The 23,262-nt window shown below is 41.5% G+C and overlaps 1 protein-coding gene and 1 long non-coding RNA gene across 4 annotated transcripts; both read left to right on the top strand.

Annotated features, from left to right (window-relative positions):
• The first annotated feature begins 2,069 nt into the window (after positions 1-2,069).
• LOC143330044 (uncharacterized) lies at positions 2,070-4,106 on the top strand. Its single transcript, XR_013077928.1, has 3 exons — positions 2,070-2,210; positions 2,914-3,003; positions 3,423-4,106. It is a non-coding gene; the product is annotated as an uncharacterized LOC143330044 (long non-coding RNA).
• A 1,161-nt stretch (positions 4,107-5,267) lies between these two features.
• LOC143330586 (uncharacterized) lies at positions 5,268-20,286 on the top strand. Of its 3 annotated transcripts, none has more exons than XM_076747270.1 (23): positions 5,268-5,449; positions 6,925-7,013; positions 7,704-7,769; positions 7,879-7,994; positions 10,031-10,273; positions 11,505-11,626; positions 12,093-12,211; positions 12,375-12,705; positions 13,641-13,801; positions 14,303-14,413; positions 14,505-14,538; positions 15,633-15,860; positions 16,208-16,734; positions 16,997-17,124; positions 17,259-17,375; positions 17,476-17,592; positions 17,785-17,880; positions 17,963-18,174; positions 18,325-18,371; positions 18,509-18,552; positions 18,680-18,748; positions 18,836-18,986; positions 19,175-20,286. In XM_076747270.1, the coding sequence occupies exons 2-23, from the start codon at positions 6,960-6,962 to the stop codon at positions 19,310-19,312; spliced, it is 3,231 nt and encodes a 1,076-aa protein (XP_076603385.1). In that variant the 5' UTR covers positions 5,268-5,449; positions 6,925-6,959; the 3' UTR covers positions 19,313-20,286. The 3 variants fall into 3 exon arrangements, with proteins under 3 accessions (XP_076603385.1, XP_076603384.1, XP_076603386.1); XM_076747269.1 differs by having other exon boundaries at positions 17,776-17,880; XM_076747271.1 differs by lacking the exon at positions 7,704-7,769 and having other exon boundaries at positions 5,311-5,449; positions 17,776-17,880.
• The last annotated feature ends 2,976 nt before the right edge of the window (positions 20,287-23,262 follow it).

Here is a 23,262-nt window from a genome sequence, read left to right as displayed (position 1 = left end):
GGTGAAGCAGTTCAGTGAATATTTATTCACACAAAAATCAAATGTACAAAAGGCTTACGGGATGGTGAGGCAGGCAAAACAGATCCATCACGGAGCAGGCAAGAATCAAGAGTCCAAAAAAAAAACAAAAAACAGGCAAGGTCCCAGAAAACAAGGCAAAGATATAAAAACACTCAGAGAACAAAACACCCGGGAAGGGCTGAAACGCCTGACGCAAGGTAAAAAGACAACCTGGCACAGAGGGAGAGGAAACACACAAACAGAAATACACTAGGGAGGGAGGGCTGAACTTCAACCTTGTGTTAATTGTTTTTGAGGCTTTAAATAAGCCCGTTCCCTCTGCAATATCTTCTTGTGTGTCTGTCCTCATGTAATCTCTGTGATGATGACTCTGCTGAATGTGTCGCCAACAGGTTAGAAAGTCCTGATTTTTGTCCCTGCAGATTATAAAGTGTAATTTCCTCAATAATTGATAGTCGGCATATGGCAATCAGTTTTCTCTCTGACATATTAGATGCAAATATTTAATATTTAGTAAATAATTCGAATCCCACATTTACTTTACCTTGTGAAAGTTGACAATCCACACCACACTGATACTGTGTCACAAAAAAAAGGTCATGTAAGCTTTTCCAGCGTCCTGATATGTGAGGAGAATAAATAAAGTTTTGATACTCTTCTGAGATTGTGAAAACCTTTTTAATACAAAACCATTTGGATCGTTATTGACCAGTTGGGGAAGATCCTGCTGTAGTCTTCAAGAGAGAACTTTGCACAGAATCACATCCCATTAAACTAATGGGTCTAAGAGACGAACAGTTAGTGGGTGATTTACCTGGTTTTAATATTGCAGTAATCGTAGTTAGTCTTCACAACGGTGGAAATGTTCCAATATTATATGATTCATTATACATGTCTAATAGAGTTTATATGAGCTTCTCCTTGAACCTTTTATAGAACCATGTATCTTGTCCAGACCGGGTGCTTTCCCTCTGTTCATGCTGCCTGTAGCTGCTGCTTCTTGTTCTTGTTTAACCTCTGTATATTCTGACTTACATAGTAATTAATAGAAATCTCTAAAGGTATCACTGATGTCAAATTAAACAGCCTCACGTTGTCATTTTCTCGATTTTCTGAACCAGTTAGGTCAATAATTTGTCTGGCTTTGCTCCTTGATTGTAATATGTTTGTTTGTTCCATAGGAGACTCTTAGCTATTCTGTCAATTGTCAGTATTATATTTAACTCTCGTTACTGCAAATTTACCCAAACATACTACCATTAACACGGCTGCGTGAGCACTAACCACGGTCATACCAACAGTTTCTGACATTGGACAGTAATTCCACAAATATTTGAAAAATAACCAATATGTGAATAAGTCTTGCAAGTAGTAGACCAACACTAGAATTCCAAACTAAGTAGTCAACTGGGACTGATTACAATTTTCAGGTACTTCTACTTTGATAATTTCCATTTTACATGACTTTCTTCTTCTACTTTATCACATTTCTATCACCTGCATTAATCATGTCACGACCCTGCAGATTTATCTTGTGACCCCTTGGAGGGGGCTGACCCTTAGCTTGAGAATCACTGGACTAAACTGTCTTTTTTTTTTTTTTTTTTTTTAATGGTATGCCTCCTTCAAACTCGGATTTAAAAAAGCTCAAAGCAGCTCCACTTCAACCAGCTACAACAGTCCGCCTCTTACACATAGATGCATCAGTATCTAATCATGTCATACACAAAGCTTCGTCAGTCAGAGGGACTTTTCCTGCAGAACAAACACTCCTTCTTCGTCTTCTCCTTTAATTTCTTGTTTCTCTTGCTTAATGTTAAACATGTTTCCACTCAATGCCAACAGCATCATACTTACGGAGTCCATAAGGTGTGTAACCTTATGTAAACACTTTTGCTTATCTCAATCCTCTTTTCTATGAATATGCCCTGAGTCCTCTCTCTCAGCTTCTGCATCGCGTTATGACATTCCTCTTTGCGTAACAGTTCAGCCAATCAGAATACAGGTGGGGGCTGTAAGTCCCGCCCCAGGTATTATCTCCGATATGTAACTTCCGGCGCGGTTTTGTAACAGCTCGGTTATTAATATTGGAAGGTGAAGGCAGAAAGCAGCGTAGATCTACAACAGACAAGGTCATCTCACCTTTCTATGAAAACAGGAAACAAACATGGTGTGACTGCTGATTAAAGGTAGGATTTCTTTATCGATCTTTGTTTAGAATACCGTAGAAATGTCTGTTCTTAGGTAACGCCTTATGAAAACAAAGCTTTGTTATGTGAGCTGATGCAAATGGGCATTGGTGAAAAGTAAACAAGTACTAAACCGAAGTATTTTGAGGTGCTTGTACTTTACTTGAGTAATTCAATGTTATGATATATTTTCAGATTATGAGTACAAAATACGTCCAACTCATTCTGATGTCTTCTCACAGATTAAACTACCCAACAGGATATTTAGTTAGTTCCACCTTCACCAGCTGCAACACTGACGTGTTATATTGATTCATGCATCAATTATTAGAATCAATAATATATAGTCTTATGAAATTGGCCATTGTATATCACTTTCAGTATATTTTGATGCGGATACTGTTGTTCTTCAGAATAAGTAATATTTGAGGCAATGCTACTTTTATGTACAAACAGGATCTGAATACTTCTTCCATCTCTGAATATACAGTATGTAAAGAACGTGTTCATAATGGTTCTGAAAGACTTGTTTAAGAGTTTTTCTACTTATCTATCTATAGCGCACATAACATGGCTTTGTTTTCATTTATTTATTGAAGGCCAGTAAATGAAGACAACGTGCTCATACGTAACTACTCTAAAGCTTTAATGCTGTTTCTACTTATTTACAACACGTCATATTATTTTGTGTTTTACATCCCAGCTAGCATCTACGTGGTGAGGAAGATTCGGGCTTCCATCGCTGAGGGAGAGCAACTGGAAAAGCCCATCATTACACCATGTAGTGCTGCTGGTAAGATAATGACAACAGCCATTATGAAAACTTCTGCAAGGTACCTGGAGCAACTCAGAGTTTAAAGGCTTTTTAATCCTGTATGTAAACTGAAGAACACAGAAAACTGTTTACTTTAACTGATCCCTGCAGATATTTTGGCTTTTGCAGAATGATCGGCTTACTGCTAAGTCTATGGAGAACATAAGACCTTTGTTAATCTCTGCCCCATGTTAGTCAGTGTGAACCTTTAATGGATCTTTGTTTTCTATCAAATCAACAAAATCTATCTAACTTTATTCTATCTAACCCTTATGTCATGCAGCGTGTCCATGAGATTAGGGGTATTAGAGGTTGGGAAAGAGAGTGCATGTAGGCTTATGGAGGAGCATTATACTGTACATGTCAGTGACTCACATGGATGTCTCTTTTCTACTTAGCTGAAATGAGAGCGGGACATGTGTCGAGAGGATATGCCCCAGGGGCTGCACTGAACGGTGGACCTAATGAAGGTGGCAGTGGAGCAGCAGGCTCGGGGACATCCTCAGAGACAGCTGTGCAGAAATGTGGCACGTGACGTTAAAGATCACGCTGGACACTGGGACATGGTTGCCTCAATGGAAAAATATCATTGTCACCTTTGTATTTTTGCATTACACGACAGGAATACATTATCCTGAATGATTCCGTGTACATACAGAACCAGCAACATACAAAGGTCAACATTAATTTTGTCAAAGCAGACATTGTACACTTGTGGACTACAATACAAAGAACATTATTCCACTGCTTTCCAGTGTCCAGGCTGTACTCAGCGATCAATGTCCAGCTCCTAATGAAACACATTCAGGCCTTTTTCACAGGAGACATTTTGACTTACCATAGGAAAAAAATCTGGGGCAGCTAAAAAAATTAATGATGAATCTTTCCCGTTTAGGTTTGCTGGTGAGCTACACACAATACTATGGAGACATTTATGTTAATGAAATGTTTGTTAGTCAACATATCATCTGTGAGAAAGGCCTATATTTATGTACAGCAGTGTTTGAAGGCCGACTCACCAACCTCTCTCCAGGGGCTGAGCAGGCCTGATGTTTCTGCTTCTGTATCAATAAAATGAATTTAAAAAAGGGTTGCTGCAGGTTGATGTTTGTTTACCTACATACCAAAGGTAATGGTTATTAGGCTGACTGAAATGACTAAGACATGAAAGCTTAAAAAAACAGCTTCTGTAGAAAAAATGTCTGGACATAGGAGGAAAGGCACAAGTGTAACAAGCGACATTAATGATGGCAATAGCAGTGAACACCTAAATGGAATTCAACCATCATTAGTCATACACGTGTGTTTTTTCTGCTGTAAGTCAAATTATCTGCTGTAACAAAAGTCTGTTTATCTGGCATGAGTAATTACTAAAAGTAGAGACTGGAGTTGGGCAACTTTACAACAACATGCATTTTTGTATGAGATTTAAACCACAGATATGTGTGTAAAACACGTAAATTGTAGTTACCTGGATGTAACTCTATGAGTTCTATGTGTATATGTGTAGCCCTCTAATGGGCTTTGCCAGTGGTTTACCCTTACAAGGCTCCACCTCACCACCTGACCTTGGGGAAAGCACCCTCCCCCTGTAAAGCCCAAGTACATGTATTGCTGGTCTCCCTTTGAAACTCAGCAACACAACCAGGGCCAGCAGGCCTTATAGTTAGAGGGCTATGCACATACTCATAGAACTGGAGTTACATCCAGGTAACTGCTATTTCTATTTTGCATGTACTCTGCCTCCTGATGGGCTTCGCTATTGGTTAAAACCTAAGAAGAAAGCTGTCCTCCTTTGAGGTCCAGGATTTGTATGAGGTATCTGACAAATTTGGTCTATTTCTCTTCTTCTTCTTATTATTAATAATATGATTATCATTATTATTAGCATAGCAGTGGCATTAGTAATTACATGACTGAATGAAGAATTGAAATATTAATGAGACTTTTTTATATTCTGTGAATTAATTGTTAAGTGAATCAAGTAATAGAAAAATAATCTTTAGAATAAGCACTGGATTAATTGATGAAATAAATTATGTGCAGTCCTAGACTAAATTATACTCAGAGACATGTAGAGTATTCCACCCCACATATTTTTAAAGGACACTGCACTAGTAATGATATTAGACACTTGATTAAATAGGCGGATTACCTTCCCCTTTTCCCACTCCATCCCATGGTCCCATTCTGCCCGGAACAAATTGTAAACTCTTCGTGCTCCTCGCTTTTTTTCCTGGTGCACTTCCGGTGTTTACCGGATGTTGCTTAGGAATACTGGAGCGTCTGATAAGTAGCTGCAGAATCAAATCCAGGATGTATATCTACTGCATTTGCAAGGTGCTGGAGGAAACGTTCGTGGGAAAGTAGTTGTCTACAATCTCCTTATATTCCCTGGTAACATCAAGTGAAGCCCTGGCCTAGGGTAAGCTGCAACTCTCCTACGTTTAGCTAGCATATTGAAGCAAGTAGCGTTGACTTTGCTAGCTCCGGCGGCTAACGCTATCGCTAGCTGATAAGCATTTACTTTCTATTGTGTCCTAACTCTTGGAGAAAGACAGCTTTAAAATCAAACGCGTGTTTTGCAGGGGTAAGCATGAAAATAACTATGATACTGGTGGCGTTTTGTAAATGGGTAGCGATACACGTGCCACCTGTACAACATAAACAATAGCTTAAAAGTCCTATCCTCTAATGTATTGGTCAATCAATAGTTTCTTGATTTTAGGAAGTATATAGACTTCGGTTTACCAGCTTGTTTTTTTACCCTTAGCTCTCTGTCCCTTCAAGAAGTGCAGAGAGCAGGTTCAACATATCCAGGATATCTTTTTGTTATCTGGCCCTGCTAAGCCTAATGACCGCCATAAACCATCATGAGACACGAGCGCATTCACATTAAACGGGGATGTTTGCAACAGATGACCAGTCGCAAACACGGACATCTCTACTGGCAGCACAGCGCCATGTTTTACACACGAAGAGCAAATATACCAATATATGCTGAGGGGGAAGTAACCTCAACAGCAGCAACTCTGCCGTTTTTGGAGGATATCAACTGTCACCTGTGCACCATCTAGCTCGGTAGTCTCAGATGGGGCCTATAACATAATTGTTAAGCAGTGAGAGGCTGCATAATAGGATCTTGGGTTAGAGTGCCATCCGCTGTCACTTTACTCTCAAGAATAACTGAGCAATCATAAAACACACCGCATGATGAATAAAGTTCAAAACAGAAATGTCACAGTATACCATGACAAGGGGGGTCCGTTATGTTGCACTACCATATTTCTTCAGTAGCGTAGAAAGGACCTTTCACATTTTTCATAGCCACCATGGGGGAGGGTGCGATGAGGGGTGCTCAGCTGGTTGCCATCTGCAGCCTCACTGCTAAATGCCACTAAATCCTTTGCACTGGACGTCGAACAGGCTTATAGTGTCACTGCCCTATCATTCGGCATGAGTAGATCTAATTATAATGCATTTTTTTATGCCGTTAAATTAATGGGTTGCTGTGATGTGTTTTTATGGCCTTGTACGTTCTGCTGCAACTGTGGCGGTCTGAAACGGACTTTGGGGAAAATAAATATAAAACACATAGTACAGCAAAACATGATTGCATGATGGCAGGTGGACTTATTTTCATATCTCATAAGTACAATGAGAAACTGTCACACAAATCTGTACATCTTTAAAAACATAAGGAAAAAGCCACAAGGGCTTTGGGCTTTCAGCAAGAGGTGCTTATATATGTATGTCAAACATAACCTGCTCTGGAGCACTCTGAAAACCCGGGGCTAAAGTTGTCGCGATAGTCTTGGTTCGTAGTACAGAACTCCATTCATACAGGTTTGACTTGTTTTGACAGAGACGGGCTGTAATTTGTTTGTGCGTTTCTTGCAGTGTTCTTGCCGTGCCTTGCCGATTCGCTGACTGCGATGGAGCGAAACAGAGCCTTAACCTTATCATTTTCTGTTGATAAGGACAACTTGGTATGTATGATCCATGTTTTTGAAATATTTAGTTTTCATGACATACAGCATATTTAAACTTGCAAGCTTTTAGTGCACAGCTTGATTTGCTTCTCATCCACAAATGATGTTGTAGTGGCGCCTGCTTTATGGCTGCCGTCATAAATTGTGCTAATCACTTGCCGATCCCAAGCTCAGTGTACTCTGGTATTGTTTAATGCTCTATTCTGTGATTGTAGAGAGCACACCTCCCTGTTGTTCGAAATACTGGGTCACAGTGAGGGCAGGACACTTAATAGTCAGCATAATTCTGTGTAAACTATGCTGAGATGATACTCCTTTAGTTAAGAAGTCTTTTCATTCTGGATTTTTCTCCTGATTATTTTCACAATTGCACAGTTTGTAAAATATCAGAAAGTATTAAAAATGGCTGTTAAAATTTTGTACCCTAAATCTAAAGTCATTGGTTTGCCATCATACAAGACAGAGAGCAAATCCTGCTTAATACCAGCCAGGTGAAACAGCTGCAACCACGCGCTCGCAACACATAGAAAAATAATCTCAACATAATTCATTGCAGATCAAAATCACGAGCTTCTCTGATTTGTGCTTGCTGTATTTGCACATCCATGTAAAATTTCCCAAGTTTCTGGCTGTTGCATGCCATTCGTTTTTTCCAAGCATGATAACTAACCAGCTTGTGAATTTTAGATGGAAAGCCCATTCAGAATCCCCATGACATGTCTTTCATCAGAGTGTGGGAAGTTTGAAAGTCAGGTACAGCCATATCTTTGCTCTCTGTCTGACCTCATGAACAAATGCTTTGGTGGTAACATGGCTCTTCTGGATCGTTTTTGATTTTTACACTGTTTCCCTCCCTTGACAGGTCCCTTGGACAGAATTTTCAGGGCGCAAACGCAGACATTTGGATTCACCACATAAAAATGGATCCATGCTGTTTGTTCACAACCATGCAGCCAAAGTCACATCAGAAATGGCCAGGTAAGCAGGTGCAGGGGAAAGAAATGAGAACCAATCACCTGGGTTTAAAAAAAAAACAAACTGTTTCTTTAGTGTTAAGATAGCCATAATCATATTGACTGTTAATTAGCCTGATGAGGCTGTGTTGCTTTTTAGTGAATGCTAGCCACCACAATTTGGATTTAACTTAATGTTAGTTGTTAATGTTATTTCCATGGAGTCTACCATCAGTTGGGTTTTAGCTGAAGTTTTCCATAACAACTAAATCGTCGGCGGATCATTTCTGACAACTCTGGGATTATATAAAATGCTTTGAACTGCCTTCTGCAACCCACAACATTAATGCGACCCGAACTGTAACCTTTGGACGACTGGCGAAATTGTATCTGGATCTGCACTTTGCATCTTTTCTCACCTGAATCACTGAAATGCACAGACTGTGCTAAATTGTTACAGAGGATTGCTTTACTCAAGACAAGGATATTCACACAGGAGAAGCCCTCTGAACTCCACAACACTCTGCCAGTGAGTTAGCTCTTCAGAGTACAACTTGACAAGATTTAAATTGACAACTATCTCTAAACTACAGCTGTGCTGTGGATGAAATTTCTACCTGCTGGGATCATCTGGGTGCTAAAGCTTAAGATAAATGCAAGGCAGTACTCCTACAGAGGGCAAAATTTATGGATTCACTTCAGCCAGCTTTGACCCCAGACATCTGGCGGATAGCCAAAGGTGGACATAAACACAGACCACAGTGACCCCCAGGACAACTGGCTTGAACCATTAATAAATCTCACTGAGACAGAAGTGGAAATGACTGGATGACTGGAGTGTGGCCTCCTCTCAAGCAGATCTGGAGTCAAAGTACAACTGGACCAGAGGTAAGATGATGCAACCTGATACACAGCGGCCTCAACGGCACAAAGACAAAACATCACAGCCTCAGTGTCGGCGTGTTGACGACCAGCTCACAGATCACTGTGGACTCCCACAGGAGGCAACCGCTCTTTCCTGCCGGGGCTGATGAAGGCTGATGAAGCCAGCGAGGTCACCAAAAGTTTGCCTGTCCGGAACATGTCAGCTTACTGTCACCAGAGTCAAAGCTAAACACAGAGAAGCAGCATTCAGTTTTTATGAACCACATATCCTGCCTCGTCTGTGTGGTTCATTGCAGTTTCTTAAACTTTCACAAGATGGGGCACTCGCGCTGAATATTACAGGTCTTATGGTGGTGAATTACAGCTGTGTTTTTTTCAGTGCCATTGGCAATATGAAACATTTCTGAAGCAGCTGAACATCTGAAACAGGGATTGAGCCTGTTCAGTTAAATCCTAGTATATATACATATATGTATTTCCGAATCTCAAATAGGATGATAAATGTACTGGTGCTCTTTTATTTTGACTTAATGGCAAATGTTTTTTTGTGTTTTCCAGCATGTACCGCACCTGTCAACATCATGTGTTATTAGTGTTTGGGAGTATTATGAATTCTTGCACTGTGAATTGAACCGCTGTTTGCCCTGTATAATACTGATGGTGGATACACTGGTGCTGTATGTTTTATTCGCAGCACTTCTGTCTGAACTTTCTCACTGAACATTTTTAAAAGAATAAACCTCTAACAAGAAATTAAACCTCTTTTTAAACCTGTGTTTGAGATTTGCATGCTGTTTCCGCCAGTTATAGAGAAGCCTGTGTCCAAGTCTGTTGAGTTACTCATCACTTCTCCATGTTTCATAAGAAGTGCATCAGTGATTATGAAGTTATGGCCTTGTTGTTTGTGTGTACAGTATGAATTTTGCTTCAAGTACTTAAAGCAAACGGTGCTTGTAAGCACCATGACTCAAGGCCTGGCTTATCATGACTGCACACATGGCTTATCTACACCAGTGGACTTGCCTGCCCCTCTTTCTTGATCGTCTGGCATAAATAAGTGTGGCCTGCAATGGTAGATGAGCTATAAGTGAGGAGACCTTCAGGGGCCACAATGTTGCAAAGAAGACGCTGTTCTGGGAAGGTTGTGAGTAGTTGCTTCTCTTTCTCCTCCTACAGGAGGAAGCCCTGTCTGATCCTGACAGATGTCCTAAAGACAGAACTGGGCAAGGCTCATATGGAGAGGATAAAACAGAGTCAAACCGTGGGAAATCAAGTGTCAAGTACGCGGAGGAAGAGCAGCTGGTCCAGAGAGGAACCCTCCATCTGCAGACACACAAGATCCAGTGAGAAGGATGAGAGTAATGATAAAAAAATCCAGAAAAGGAACCAGAAGACAACCTCCTCACAACCCTCTCAAAGGTAGGAAATTGGTGACATTTCAGGAAAATGCACATATTTCCTTTCTTGCTGCTAGTTGGAGAATATTGATACCACTGTTGTATCCTTTATATAAATATGAAGCTGGGTAAAACAGCTGGCCTGGCTCTCCATACAAAAAGCTCCCCACAGGCACCTCAGAAACTCACTAAGCTCACACTTTGTGTCTTGTTTGTTGAATTGAAAAGTGTTTTCTGGTCGGTAAAGTGCTAGACCTTCTTGACTGGGAGCAATAACCTTTTGGATTTTTTGAGCTTTTTTTTCGCAGGGCTTGCTAAACAGCCAGCAGAGGTGACTGCACCCGGCCAAGAAATGGTCCAACACATAACTCCACTTCTCCACACAATAAGCCATTAATGGATGATGTCTCCCAACATCAAGCCTATTTACTTGAGAGGCAGCTGATCACCCTGCATTTGGGTGTTAAGAACATGCACGTATTCAGTGCGGCTGATTATCTGAATGACACTACTGACCATTATTGTTATTTTAGTTTTAAACTGAAGACTGATTTTTGAATGTTCGTGGTGCTCAGGGAATTTTACAGTCCTCTCTTTTGTAACAGGCTATAGCTTAAAGTCTGTCAGGGTCCCTGGGTGTTGAGGTGCTGCTTTATTCCTGGGGGCACTCAGCATCTCTGCAATAGTAATGACAATTTTAATCTCATAGATAGACAGTTGCATAAGAGAAAGGAAGACTCACACCATTAAGTGTCTGAGTGTGAAAAATGAGTCTGAAAACTTGACCCACTTTCATGAAAAGCTTGTCAAATCAGATTTTATATGGGTTTGTCTCTTTGTCTTGTCAGGAAATAGACTAAGCCTCAAAAGTCAGGGTGGTGGTGTGGGTTTTCGCATTGACCCGTGAAGAATGGACAAAAATAGCCACAAAAACAATCTTTTTTATTAGAGTAATTTCTCCTACTTGTTTTTGATTAGTTTAAGGAGAAATGATCTTTTAATGGAGTTTGGCTCGGCAGGCTGCATCCTTGGCTCTGTGTATTTTCCAGGCAGAAAACTTGGTGATTTTATTTGGAATAATCCCACACAGAAAGATTTAAGAACTCCAGATTCGAGTTCACATGCGCTTCTGCATGTTTTTTTTTTAAATGTATTAAGTCATGGAAATTTCGTGTTTTCACAAATTCATGCTAAAATGAGAGTAATGTATGCAGCCTAATCAGAACACGGTGTTAATCCTCTCATGTCTTCAGATCACGACTCAGGAGAAGCTTACAAAATGTTGACGACGACGTGGCCAAAGAAGAAAAAGATATCGAGGAGGTGATAACAGGCAAGGATCACGGAGAGGACTACAAGTTCGCTGAAGTTGTTGGTGTGTTAACATGACGAAAATTCAGACACACATGGTCGCTGATGTACGATCCTGCTCTCCACCTCCATTCTTCTCCACTGATGTCTGTTTTGGTTGAAGCTTAGACTTTATCATTTAAACTACACCTTGAAAAGCATCACGCTTACATTTTTCTCCTTTCCCCTGACCTCACAGCTGTCCTTCAGTGTAAGAGTTCTTCCAATAGGAAAGGTTTATTAATACTCCTGGCCTTGCCTCTTGACTAAATAAACAGATGCTACACTTTAGTTCTCTAAAATAAAACACAGCTGTAGGGAAAATGTAGCTCTGTTTGCTGAAATAATTCACACAGCTTTTCCCTCACCAACGCATCTCAGTTCACAATTTAACCATTTTCTATTTTCTCACAGTAGTCTTCTTAGATTGTCAGGATGTGTACGCTTATATCAGCATGATGGTTTGATCAGTGTTTCCCTGCTTCCTACAGATTGCGGGTTGTCAGTGAGCTGGGAGTCTGCCAAGGACACACAAGGATGTGATGAGTTCTCCCCAGCTGGCATCACGGACAAGTGGACTGGTCCAGAAAAAGAAGCACAGCACAGTTTGGTGAGCACCGTGCAGGGTGACAGAGGAACGTTCAAAACTCACAGTGTCACCAAAGAGTACGCTTTATCCACACATAACCCATCCCAACAAAGGCATGTCAGCCTCATGTTCATGTTCTACTCACACCAACATTGAGGTGATCTGTTCTATGCTGTCTCAACAGAAGAGGAAAAGAAAGGACGCGACGTCCCAGTGCAATGGAACAGGCAGTCCCAAACGCCACCGTGAGAGTGTGCTTCGCCTCACCGGGGAAGACGGAAGAGATGGAGGACCAGCCCCGATACACATCTGCGTGGAAGAAAGTGGAGAAGACGGAGATTTGGAGAGCCTGGATCGTACCATTGTACAGTTCACTGTGGGAGCAGATGATCCCGCAGAAGTTCTGGTCCCAATAATCAGTGCTAATTTGGAGGCTGGAAACTTGATTGGTACTCCCAGCCAAAGTGTGTCATCGAACCAGGACACCACAAGCAAAACCAGCCCCCATGAACCCAGTGAGTACACCAACTCAGGATGAGTGAGCTGCATCCTACTGCTGAAACCCAGACCCAAGTTTAATGACATAGAAAGCAGCTGTTTACTCTGCTGGACTCCATTATCAGCAGAGCCTGAATGATACTGCATTTTTGAGGTCGTTACAGATCCATATCTTAGAGTTAAAAAATTCAGATAATGCTATATATAACTATTTTTAAATAAACATATTGCATAAGAAAGAAATCATTTTGATGATGCTTTAAATGTGATTATGAAAAATTGTGACATGTACTGAGCTGCGGACTTGATAGTTGAAACATAAGGTCTACGCACTCGTCTCGTTTCAGTGCTGCAAACATCAGTCGGGCTTTAGTCAGCAGTAAATAGTTTTGGAGTAAGCAAGCGTTGCTGTGCATGCAGAGGAAGCCATTGTGCATGGTCATTTATGAAGCTGCAGTTTGTGATGCTGTTGAACTGGACTGCATTATTAACAGATGATCCTCCAATATGATCAGACAGTTGATTTACCATCTCCTCAAGACAGCTTCAAGAAAAACTGAACATACTAACCTTCATGAAGGTCGGATTCACTGCAGGACTGTTGTATTAGACCTGCTAGCTGCACATAATAGACTGGTAGCTCAGTGTATTTTCCTCTTTTTGACCTTGGCCAGTATCTTTTTCAAGTTATTGTGTTATTTTGTCTGGGACCTTTTTGTTTTTGCTGCATGTGGGTTTGCCCTGCATCTTAGCAGCTCCTGCATTTCCTCTTTTTATCCTACCTGTACGTCTTTTCTAGAATTAATACTGTCCCTGCTCTCTCACAAAGCCTGTTACACCTCCTCCATAATGTAGTGCCAATTAAGGGCGTGTATGTGCTGGGGTTTGAAATAATAATCCCCAAAGTAGAACTGATGCCGGGCCTGACCTGTTCCTCATGCTTGTATTTCAGTCGTGCTGTCCAGTGACGACGAGGAGAGCTGTGATGCTCGTCAGCCTTGCAGCCCAGCGGTCCAGACACTGGTCACTGTGGAAGACACAGTAATACAGAGACAGTCTCCACAGCAAGATGTGGCCAAACCAAAGGAAGCGTCTGACACAGAGGACATGCAGGTTGGCAGAATGTGTCCCTGTGTAATATCTGACACAAACCTCTTCAAGACAACACTCGCATTTCATACAAGATCAAAATTGTTCCTGTGTGAGTTCCAGAGAGGTCTGACTACCAGGAGCTTCATAAAAGCTTCATTTTATCATGAGTTCAGTTTACAAAACAGAAAATCAAGTTGTCAGTTTCCTCTCATGCTAACAAGATACGTTTCTCGTACAAAAAGGCAGAACTATGTGTTGCTGCCAACTGTGATGACATTTTTGGTACCACCACTAGATGGTGCCAAAGTAAGGGATTTCCATTCCTGCGCAGGGCTAAATGAACATAGTCTCTGTTGTAATATTGGTTTGAACCACACTGCCTGACCTCACAGCCTGCTCTCTTTGCATTATGGGGGTTATTGTGTTGCTATTGCGTGTTACTGTTCAGTGTACATGTCTAATTATGCTGCCCTATCACCATGTTTGCACCACTTTCTCCAAACTGCTGTTTGTGTGTTGCAGGTGGTGCATGCAGTTTCTCTCATCCCCGTTAAAGACTACTGCTGCATGGGCGTGGCCTTTTCCACCCTGCACTGTGGAGGTTACCAAGGGAAGTCGAACGGAGACATCATGGTAACCAATGTAACCCACAAATACCGTACATCCATTTTGGTGATTACATCACATTTAGTAAGTGTAACACATTTTCACTGTCCTTTCACAGATAGCAGATGAAAATATCATCATCCCACTGAAAGGTAATGCTGCAAATAGTTTAACTTTTAACTGTGGTCTTAGAGCAGCTTTGGCCTGTCTGTGACCTTTGGTCTTGGTTGTGTAAAGTCAGACCCAAGAGAAGCCCATCTCGTCTTATTTTGGTCATACTGTCTGCACACCATCTACTCTCAGCTTAGTGGTCTATTTCAGATGCAAAAGTGTGTGTGTGTGTGTGTGTTTGTGGATTAGACCCTCAAGCCTCTAGTACACTTTAACCTTGGAAAGCGTCTGTGAAATCTCCCCCTCAGGGAACTGAGGTGGTTATTCCTTGAGATTTGATTTTTGTTATATGTGCGTAAGAAATGTGTTTGTTCAACAAAATGATAAGTACTGTAAAGCATTTTGGACAAACCGAGCAATGTTCTTGTGTTGATAGATTTTTCTAGCAAGTACAAGTTTGTTTCTGATAAACAAATGATGCCTAATCTAACGCTGAATGCCTCATTACTTCAGCCTTGTTCCCAGCCTTCAGACAGTTTCATAAGCATTTACAGGATGTCGTCCGTCAAGCTCTGCAATCCAACTTTTACATGGAAAAATGAGTCTTTTTAGCTCAGCTAGCAGCACGGTGCTATGGATGGCATTCTGTCTGTGTGTCCGTTCCACCACGTTGGCACAGACCAAAATATCTCAAGAACTTTTGGGGGGATTCCCATTAAACTTTGTACTCACTCATGGTCCCCACGGGATGAATTCAATTGACTTCACGTCAAAATTTCAATGTGTCAGGCATTTTGGTTTTTGACCAGATACTTTCAAAACTTATGACTTTCTAATGAGACCCAGCTGTACTTTTGTTTGATGCTAATTGTTTAATATTAGCATGTCAACAAACTAATTAAAGTTGGTTAACATGGCAAAGATTTTCTACTTATGTCAGCATGTTAAGCTTGTCACTGCAGGCATTTTTGCCTGTTAGCTTTTAGCTCAAAGCACTGCTGTGCCTAATTTCAGCCTCACAGAGCCGTTAGCATAGCTGTAGACTCTAAAACAAGAATAAATGAATATGAATCAACAGATGTTTGATATCAACACTACAATCCTCTAAGCTAACCTGACCACCTCTTGTCTCCAGACACGAGTCAACAGGTGGAGGTGCTGCTAACCTTTGCGCGTAAAGAGCTGCGGAGGTATAGTGTTTGGGAGCAGCAGGAACTGGAGGCGCAGGAGCTTCACTTCAAGGGCACCGAGGAGCCCTCTCCTCCTGCTGTCCTTCTGTTTTGTGTGTCAGAATCTGCTGCAGCTGCTGTTCAGCAGGACCTCCTCAAGCTGTCTGTCAAACAAGATGGAACCACGCATACTGGTGAGGTCCACACTGTAGACTGTAGTCAATAGCTCAACCTGACATTTCTTAATGTTTTTGGAGCCACGTAGCATTTAGGTTGCATTTACCCTGAATTGATGGACTGTGTTTTTGTGAAAAGCAGTATGTTGATGAAGGACAGAGCTTGGATGGAAAACAAAGCTTCTGTTCACAGTGAAGTCAAAGCGCACAGAGTGTTAGTCTTTAAGGGATTCAGACTGGATTTCCACTAAACTGCTGACAGATGTGATTCAAATGTACAAATAGCACAGTTTTTTTTTCCACATTTCTATATAAATGTCAATATTGTTTGATAAGTCGGTGTTCTGATTTTATTCTTTTGACAGGCAAGGCGAGCCCCTTCATTCTTCTGACTCTGAGAGATCCTCTGGTGGGAATGGAGGGGGCTTTATTGCGTTCCCTCCTGGAAATTGACTGTCTCAACAGCCTTGCAGATGAAAAATTCATTGTTCCCCATGAGGCAGACAGACTTGGTGCTTTGGAAGACATCCTGACTCCTGTTCTTTCTCTGGATGATAGCATAGAGCTTATCAGAAGAAGTAGACTGGACTCTCACCTGCTGTGTCTGCTGGGCCTGGAGAGCACCGATCACAGTCTTAACACAGACCAGGATGGGATACATTCGGACACAGACAAAAACACCACACCATTCATCCCTCCGGAAGAGGATTCACAGACAGAGACAGTACTGGAGCTGGAGACTGAGACAGTACTGGAGCTGGAGACTGAGACAGTACTGGAGCTGGAGACTGAGGCAGTACTGGAGCCGGAGACTGAGACAGATCAGGAGACAGAGACGCCGCTCAAACCAGAGGAGGATCAGAAAGAACAAGATCTCCCACAGCCCTCTGAGGTGAGTTATTCCCAACTTTTTAGGCTTGAATGGTAGCAGTTTCTGCCTCATCATGGAATGCATTTGTTTAATGGTTGTGACCTGTTTAGCATAACTGTGGGCAGCAGAAAGGTTTGCTAATCATTTCACGACCCCTCAGGTTTATTTTGTGTCCCCATGTGGGGGTCCTGACTATGTGATGACTATGTTGGTCTGTGTGATCTGTTAAGGTAAATGATCACAATGTAAATTTCGCTCCTGTGGAATAAATTGCCTCCCACAGAAGAGAAAGGAGGAACCTGCTCCTGTATACACACTGTGCCACCGTAGAACCAAAGGATCCTACTCCGTGTCTCTGTGTAAACCAGACTCCAGCTGGACTAGATATAAACATCAGGGCCTGACTCAAAGGCAAGTGACCTGCAACACTGAATTTTTTATTGGCCTTCATCAGGCAGCTGTATTCAATGTGAGTGCCAGTGTCAGAAGTCTACCTACATCTGCATGACCAGGCTCAAATCTTTCTTTCTTCCTCTGCTGCTTAGGTTGATCCAGTTTCCTCCTCCGCCACTGAAAGGAGGAATAACTGTCACAATGGAGGACCTGCAGTGCCTTGACAGTGGACAGTTCCTCAATGATGTTATCATTGATTTTTACCTCAAGTAATTTTAGATTTTTGATTTACTCCTCACTCCTCCTCACTAGTTTGTGGAGAAGTGAACTGCTTTTGAATTGATCGCGTTGATGTGTTTTTTGAACCAGATACCTCCTCCATAATGCCTCTCCTGCTGTGACTGAGCGCTCCCACATCTTCAGCAGCTTCTTCTACAAGCAGCTGACACGGAGGGACAATGCCAGCGAAGGCAGCACCAAGGACACGTAAGTAGTGCCAAGAAACTATGATGGAAAAACGTCTTTTCCATTGAGTTTGGTATGTACTGGGTCTTCACTGGTGTGTTGCAGGATGTAGCCGCAGCCTCGCTTCCTTAGCAAAAGCTCTCTTCTTTTTGTGTGTACGTCAGGTCATGTGAAAAATCACTGTTCTCTGTTTTTGTTCTGGAGCGCTCTCAGCTGTCAGAGGCAGAAGCGGCACCAACGGGTGAAGACGTGGACTCGCCATGTGGACATCTTCAAAAAGGACTTCCTGTTCGTGCCAGTCAATCAGGAGTGAGTTACATACATGAAGTGTATTTTCAGAGGTGTTTTTTTGTATTGCATTATATATCACAATTCTCTGTTGTCTGTTTAGGGCTCACTGGTATTTAGTTGTCATTTGCTTTCCTGGACTGGATGGACCAAAATCTGAACCCTGGAATGGTCCAAACTCACAGATGGGAAAGAGCCACAATGGGACTGGCGAGTTACAGGAGCAAGAGTTGGCTCAAGGATCTAAAAGCCCTCACGATAATACAGAGACTCCACCTACAGTAAACCACAGTGACACCATGGACACAGAGACAGGTTTGCTTGAATGAGACATGCCTCCTTTGTCAGGATCAAAGAACAGCGTGCAGTGGCTGTTCATTACAGCTATCTGATATGTCAAACACTTGATTTATTTATGTTGTCATCGCAAAGCTCGAAAGTAACGGTTGATTTCACGTGTTTTAGAAAAAACTCAAGAAGAATCCACCCAAGACCCAAAACCTGGTCCAGTGGTAAGTAAAGCATTCTTCACTGGGTTCATTTGGAATAACAATATTTTTCCTTTCATCCTTCAGACACATTTTTTGAGATGCTTGTCTTAATTTATTCTTCCAAATCTGCTCACCCTGATTTTTTTCTTTGTTTGCAGAGCTGCACAGAGCGGACCTACCAGAAGAAAACGATTAGCAAGAGGTGAGTATGCGACTGGACAGATGGTCTGCTTGCAGCTGCATGCAGACGATGGTGTACATGTTAAAAAAAATGTATGCGTACTGTGGATTTAACCAGTGAATGACAGACGTGCCTCTCTGCTCTGCAGGCCGTGCATTCTTGTCATGGATTCCCTCAAACGTTCTCTTCATGAGCGAGTCTTCAAACTGTTACGGGAGTAAGTATGACTCCTTTGATCCGTCTGTGTGTTGCTGCTCGTGTGCATTTCTAAATGTATGTAAGATCATGCGTGTTTGCTCTACAGCTACTTGGAATCAGAATGGGAGGTCCGTCGCGGTTCATCGAGGGACTTTGGTCCCGATCACATGCAAAGCTCCCACTGCCACGTTCCCCTTCAAGACAACAGCAGCGACTGTGGCCTCTACCTGCTGCAGTACGTCGAGAGTTTTTTGAAGGTAAAGAACTTATCAGCGTCTCTGTTTCTAGGGGTCACATACTCTGACTTATTTTAAAAATGGCCTCTGTAACTTTGGATCAGCAACAGTTTTGAATTGTCACAGTTAGATTATAACTCTGGTATATTGAAAAGGTTTTAAAGGCTTGTACACAGTAATGGGAAATTGCTTCCTGCTTCTGCTCTCAGGACCCTGTGGTGCACTTTGACCTCCCTCTACATCTAGTACGTTGGTTTCCACGGCAGCAGGTGCGGAGGAAACGAGATGAAATCCGAGATCTGGTACTGCACCTTTACCGACGTCAAAACCTGGATAGTAACAGATAGACACATGTAGCAGCTCTGCTGTTCGGTGCATCACGTTCCTGTAGCCATGTCACTGTATATCAATGCTCATACTGAGCGATGGACTCTTCAGTGTAAACTGAAAATATTTCCATTAATTCGATGCTGTTACTATTTTAACTTGAAAAAGCAAATGTAAACCATTGATGATCTGTGGGTCCTGCAAGTGAACATGAAGGCAGACAATAAACAGGTAGTAGCTAACCAGAAGGAGTTTTAAAGTAGATTATATCGAGACAAAGAAAAGTTTGTATGTCCCATGACTTTTTACTGATTGTTTTTATGTTGAAAGATATTTTATAAAAGCGATTATTTGTATTTAATTTTTCATGCAGAAGTCAAACAAGTCAAATTGCGTAACCATGATGTAAAGCCTAGTTTATACAGCAAATTGTAGTTGGGTTCACTTGCTTTGCTGACATTTCATGTCATGTGTGACACAATATCTCAGTCATGGGCTTTCTAATCTAAACTGTTTGGATTCTGCACGCTTTACATAAATACACATTTGCTGGATGAACTGAGTTCTGCTGATTTTCAGGCAGAATATGAAATACATTCTAGTTTTCTTTCAGAATTTCATTATAAATTTACCTCAGCTGTAACTCGGAATGACACAGGTGTGTAGGAGAGGAACCAATGGATGAACAGTTGCAAACAAAGTCTGGCACGCTGTCTAACTTATAATAATACATTTATTTACTATGTTTTGGTGCTACAACATCATCAGACAAATGGTTTGTGACAATGAGAAGGCATCTTAAATTGGGGGTGGCTCCAAGTCTGCAACCTATCACATAAATACCAAACAACAGTTTACTGTATGACAGTCTTCAGTGTCGTATGTTGAGCTAGAAAATGAAATGCTCTGTATACAGTGCCAATCATAAATGTACCCCCAAAATGCTTACATCAAATGGGTAGATTACTATGAAATGAATGCTTAAATCCCCAAACATCAACATCAATAATACATTTACTTAGAACCCTCCCCAAAACAATATGTAAATATATACATACAATAGATGTAATGGGCTCCAAAAAAATCACACAGCATTAATACATACGTATACGACTGGACACACTCAATAGGTCACAGGTAAATTAACCTGATCATATATGTGCATATCCATGCTTATCAGGACTGTCTGGAGCATAAGTTTTAGTAAAAGAGACCCAAAGACAACGACCTACAGACGATCTACAGAAAGGTACAACAGATGACAGGAAAACATTGAGAAGTCATTCATCATTCAGTCCCATCTGATGTGTGAAGAGTGTGAATCCAGTAGGCCTCATGCTGTTTCAGAAGTTTGTCATGATCAGCACCTTTTGATGGTAGGGTGACCTGTTGAAGGCACATACGATGCATCATGGTGAGCATCACTGAAATGCTTAGCGATGTGATAATGCCCATCATTTGTAGGTATTGTGCCTTTGAGCTTGAGGATGCACATGTAATGGTACTGTTGATGGGAAGTGTTTTACCTGCATGGGGAAGGGAGAAATGATTAGTTTTCATGAAAAGCACAATGGATAACATTCATTTTATAGTAATCTACCCATTTATTGTAAGCATTCTAGGAGTACACTGATTGTTAGTAGACAGAGTTTTGGACTTTTAGATGACATTTGGAGACTGTCATACAGGAAATTGTTGCTTGGTATCTATGCCTGCACATGGAGAATGTGATTGGTTGCAAACTTACAGCCACTTCCAACTGAAGATGGCCTCTCATTGTCACAAAACATTTGCCTGATGAATGTTTAGCACTGAAACTGTGCTGGAGTTTGCCTGCAACTTGATCAAATGACAAGTTGTTGAAGCCTCAGGAACTGGAATCCCAACAGGAATCATCACTTCCATCTTTGGCTCTTGTTGGATTCATGGAACAAGAAACGAACTCTTTCAGTCACTCAGTGCCTCAGTTATCCCGTTAGCCTCCCAGTGCCAGATAGGAGACATGCTATTGTCTTAAGATAATAATAAGCATGACTCATTCACTCACCTTACCTTTACCGTTTATCATGCACGCTGTCTATCACTACCTTCTCAGCAAACATCAGTCTTGATAGTCTTGTAGTTTCCCCCCTTCTGGTTCAGATGTTTATGTCTCCTTTAACTCTTAATGACATCCTCAGTGACATATTTTTTTAGACATTGTGTTGGATGATTATACAGAAGCTGATTCCAAAAAATCTTTGGTTTCATTTGTATATTAAAACTTGCAGAACAAATCACCCTTGTTATTCTGTTTTTTTTTTTTTTAACCGTTTGGAGCCACAAACATCGATAGCTGCATTAAATGAGCCCAGTAGGTTTCCTCTGATGTATTTTATGACAAATGCCAACTGGACAATTTTGGGGGTTGTCCTGACTCGTGACCTCTTGTCCCAACTGGTTTTCAGAACAAGATGAGGATTAGAGGCTGGTAACTAAAACGGAGACTGAATGTCTGTGTTGTAATCAGATGATTTATTCTCTTTTAGAAGTTTTCTTTGGCTCCTGTTCTGCAAACCCTTTTTTTCTGTTACTGTTAATAATTCTTTTTTTTTTTTTTTTTGACCAGAGGAGCCAACTTTGCTCTTCTTGGGCCAAAAGGCTTCATTTGGAAATGCCTTCACAGCACATTACAATGCTTTCCAGTGTAATCTGTTCAGGGGTTACATGGTCGGCTTAGGTGTATTTACTGTCTCAGTCTGTCGGATCCCCTCACAGGCTGACTGGGTAATCCCCCTCACATTTTGCATGGCAGCCATTCGGCATACACAGCATCTACTCTCAGTTGCCAGTTTATTAGTTTGTTTTATACATAGCAGGCCCTGTCCACTGTCTGCAGGCGGTATTGTTTAGACTCAGTATTTAAAACTGTACCATAAGAAGCAGGTGAGTGCTTATCATAGCATCAGTGAAACCTCTCATCCAGGAATTCACACATACAGGAAGTCAATGGTAAGAGTAACACCGCTGCCCTCTAGCCCTACTTGGCTCCTCTGCTAACTGCCCATGATCTCAAGGTTCAGGATCAAGCACTCTTTGGAGCTTACACAGTTATTGTTCAGCCAACTACTATGGCCAGGTATTTGGCCAGAAGCCAGCACCATGAAGAGGGCCATTAGGCCAATCAAATTGATCACTTTTGCCTTTGAAGCATTTAAAAAGATTTAGAAGAAGTTTTAGAAGAAGTGTTTTATTTATGGATTCTTAACCTAATGCAGAAAGCCTTGTAAAAAACAATGTGTTAATGTCTGTCAGTCCAACAGTTTGGTCCAGATGACATCACAGGAACTGTTGGATGGATTGCTGGTAATTTTGTACAGACATGGTCCCCAGATGATGTCTGCTAATGATTTTGACGATTCTCTCGTTTTCACGTGGCACCACCATCAAGTTTGTTAATGACTAAAAACCTGCAAAACGACATTTTGCAGCCTCAGTTGTACTTTGAATGTAGTGCTAATTAGCATGCTAACACACGACTAAGATGGTGAACACGGCAAACATATCCACTAAACATCATTATGAACTTGTTAACGTGCTAATGTTAGTGGCAGGATGCAAAGCAATATTTTGAGCATTTCAAACGCATCACCTTTACACTGCATGACGATAGTGAGGTGAAACGTGAAATTAATACACTGTCTTACTTAAGCCTAAGTTAGTTCGCCCTCATTACTTGCTTCCTGTCTTTTGTTTCTCTGTCACATGCATAATGCAGCTACTTAAAGATGAGAGGAAGGTTTCCCTTTTAAAAACAGGATAAACTCCATGGGAATAGTCTGGGGTTAAAGGTCAGCCCCAGACTAAGCCCATGACACTCTCTCCTGTCAATACATACATACTGAGAGGATTTCAGTTGCCGCTCCTCAGCTCAGCACCTTAGCTGCGAGACCAACCTAATGCATAATCACTGTATTTTTGGGTGGGGAGG

Source organism: Chaetodon auriga, chromosome 13 (assembly GCF_051107435.1).
Source record: "Chaetodon auriga isolate fChaAug3 chromosome 13, fChaAug3.hap1, whole genome shotgun sequence".
NCBI classification, from domain to species: Eukaryota; Metazoa; Chordata; class Actinopteri; order Chaetodontiformes; family Chaetodontidae; genus Chaetodon; species Chaetodon auriga.
The sequence above is the reverse complement of the archived record's forward strand: the minus strand, read 5'-3'. Positions and strand labels throughout refer to the sequence as shown.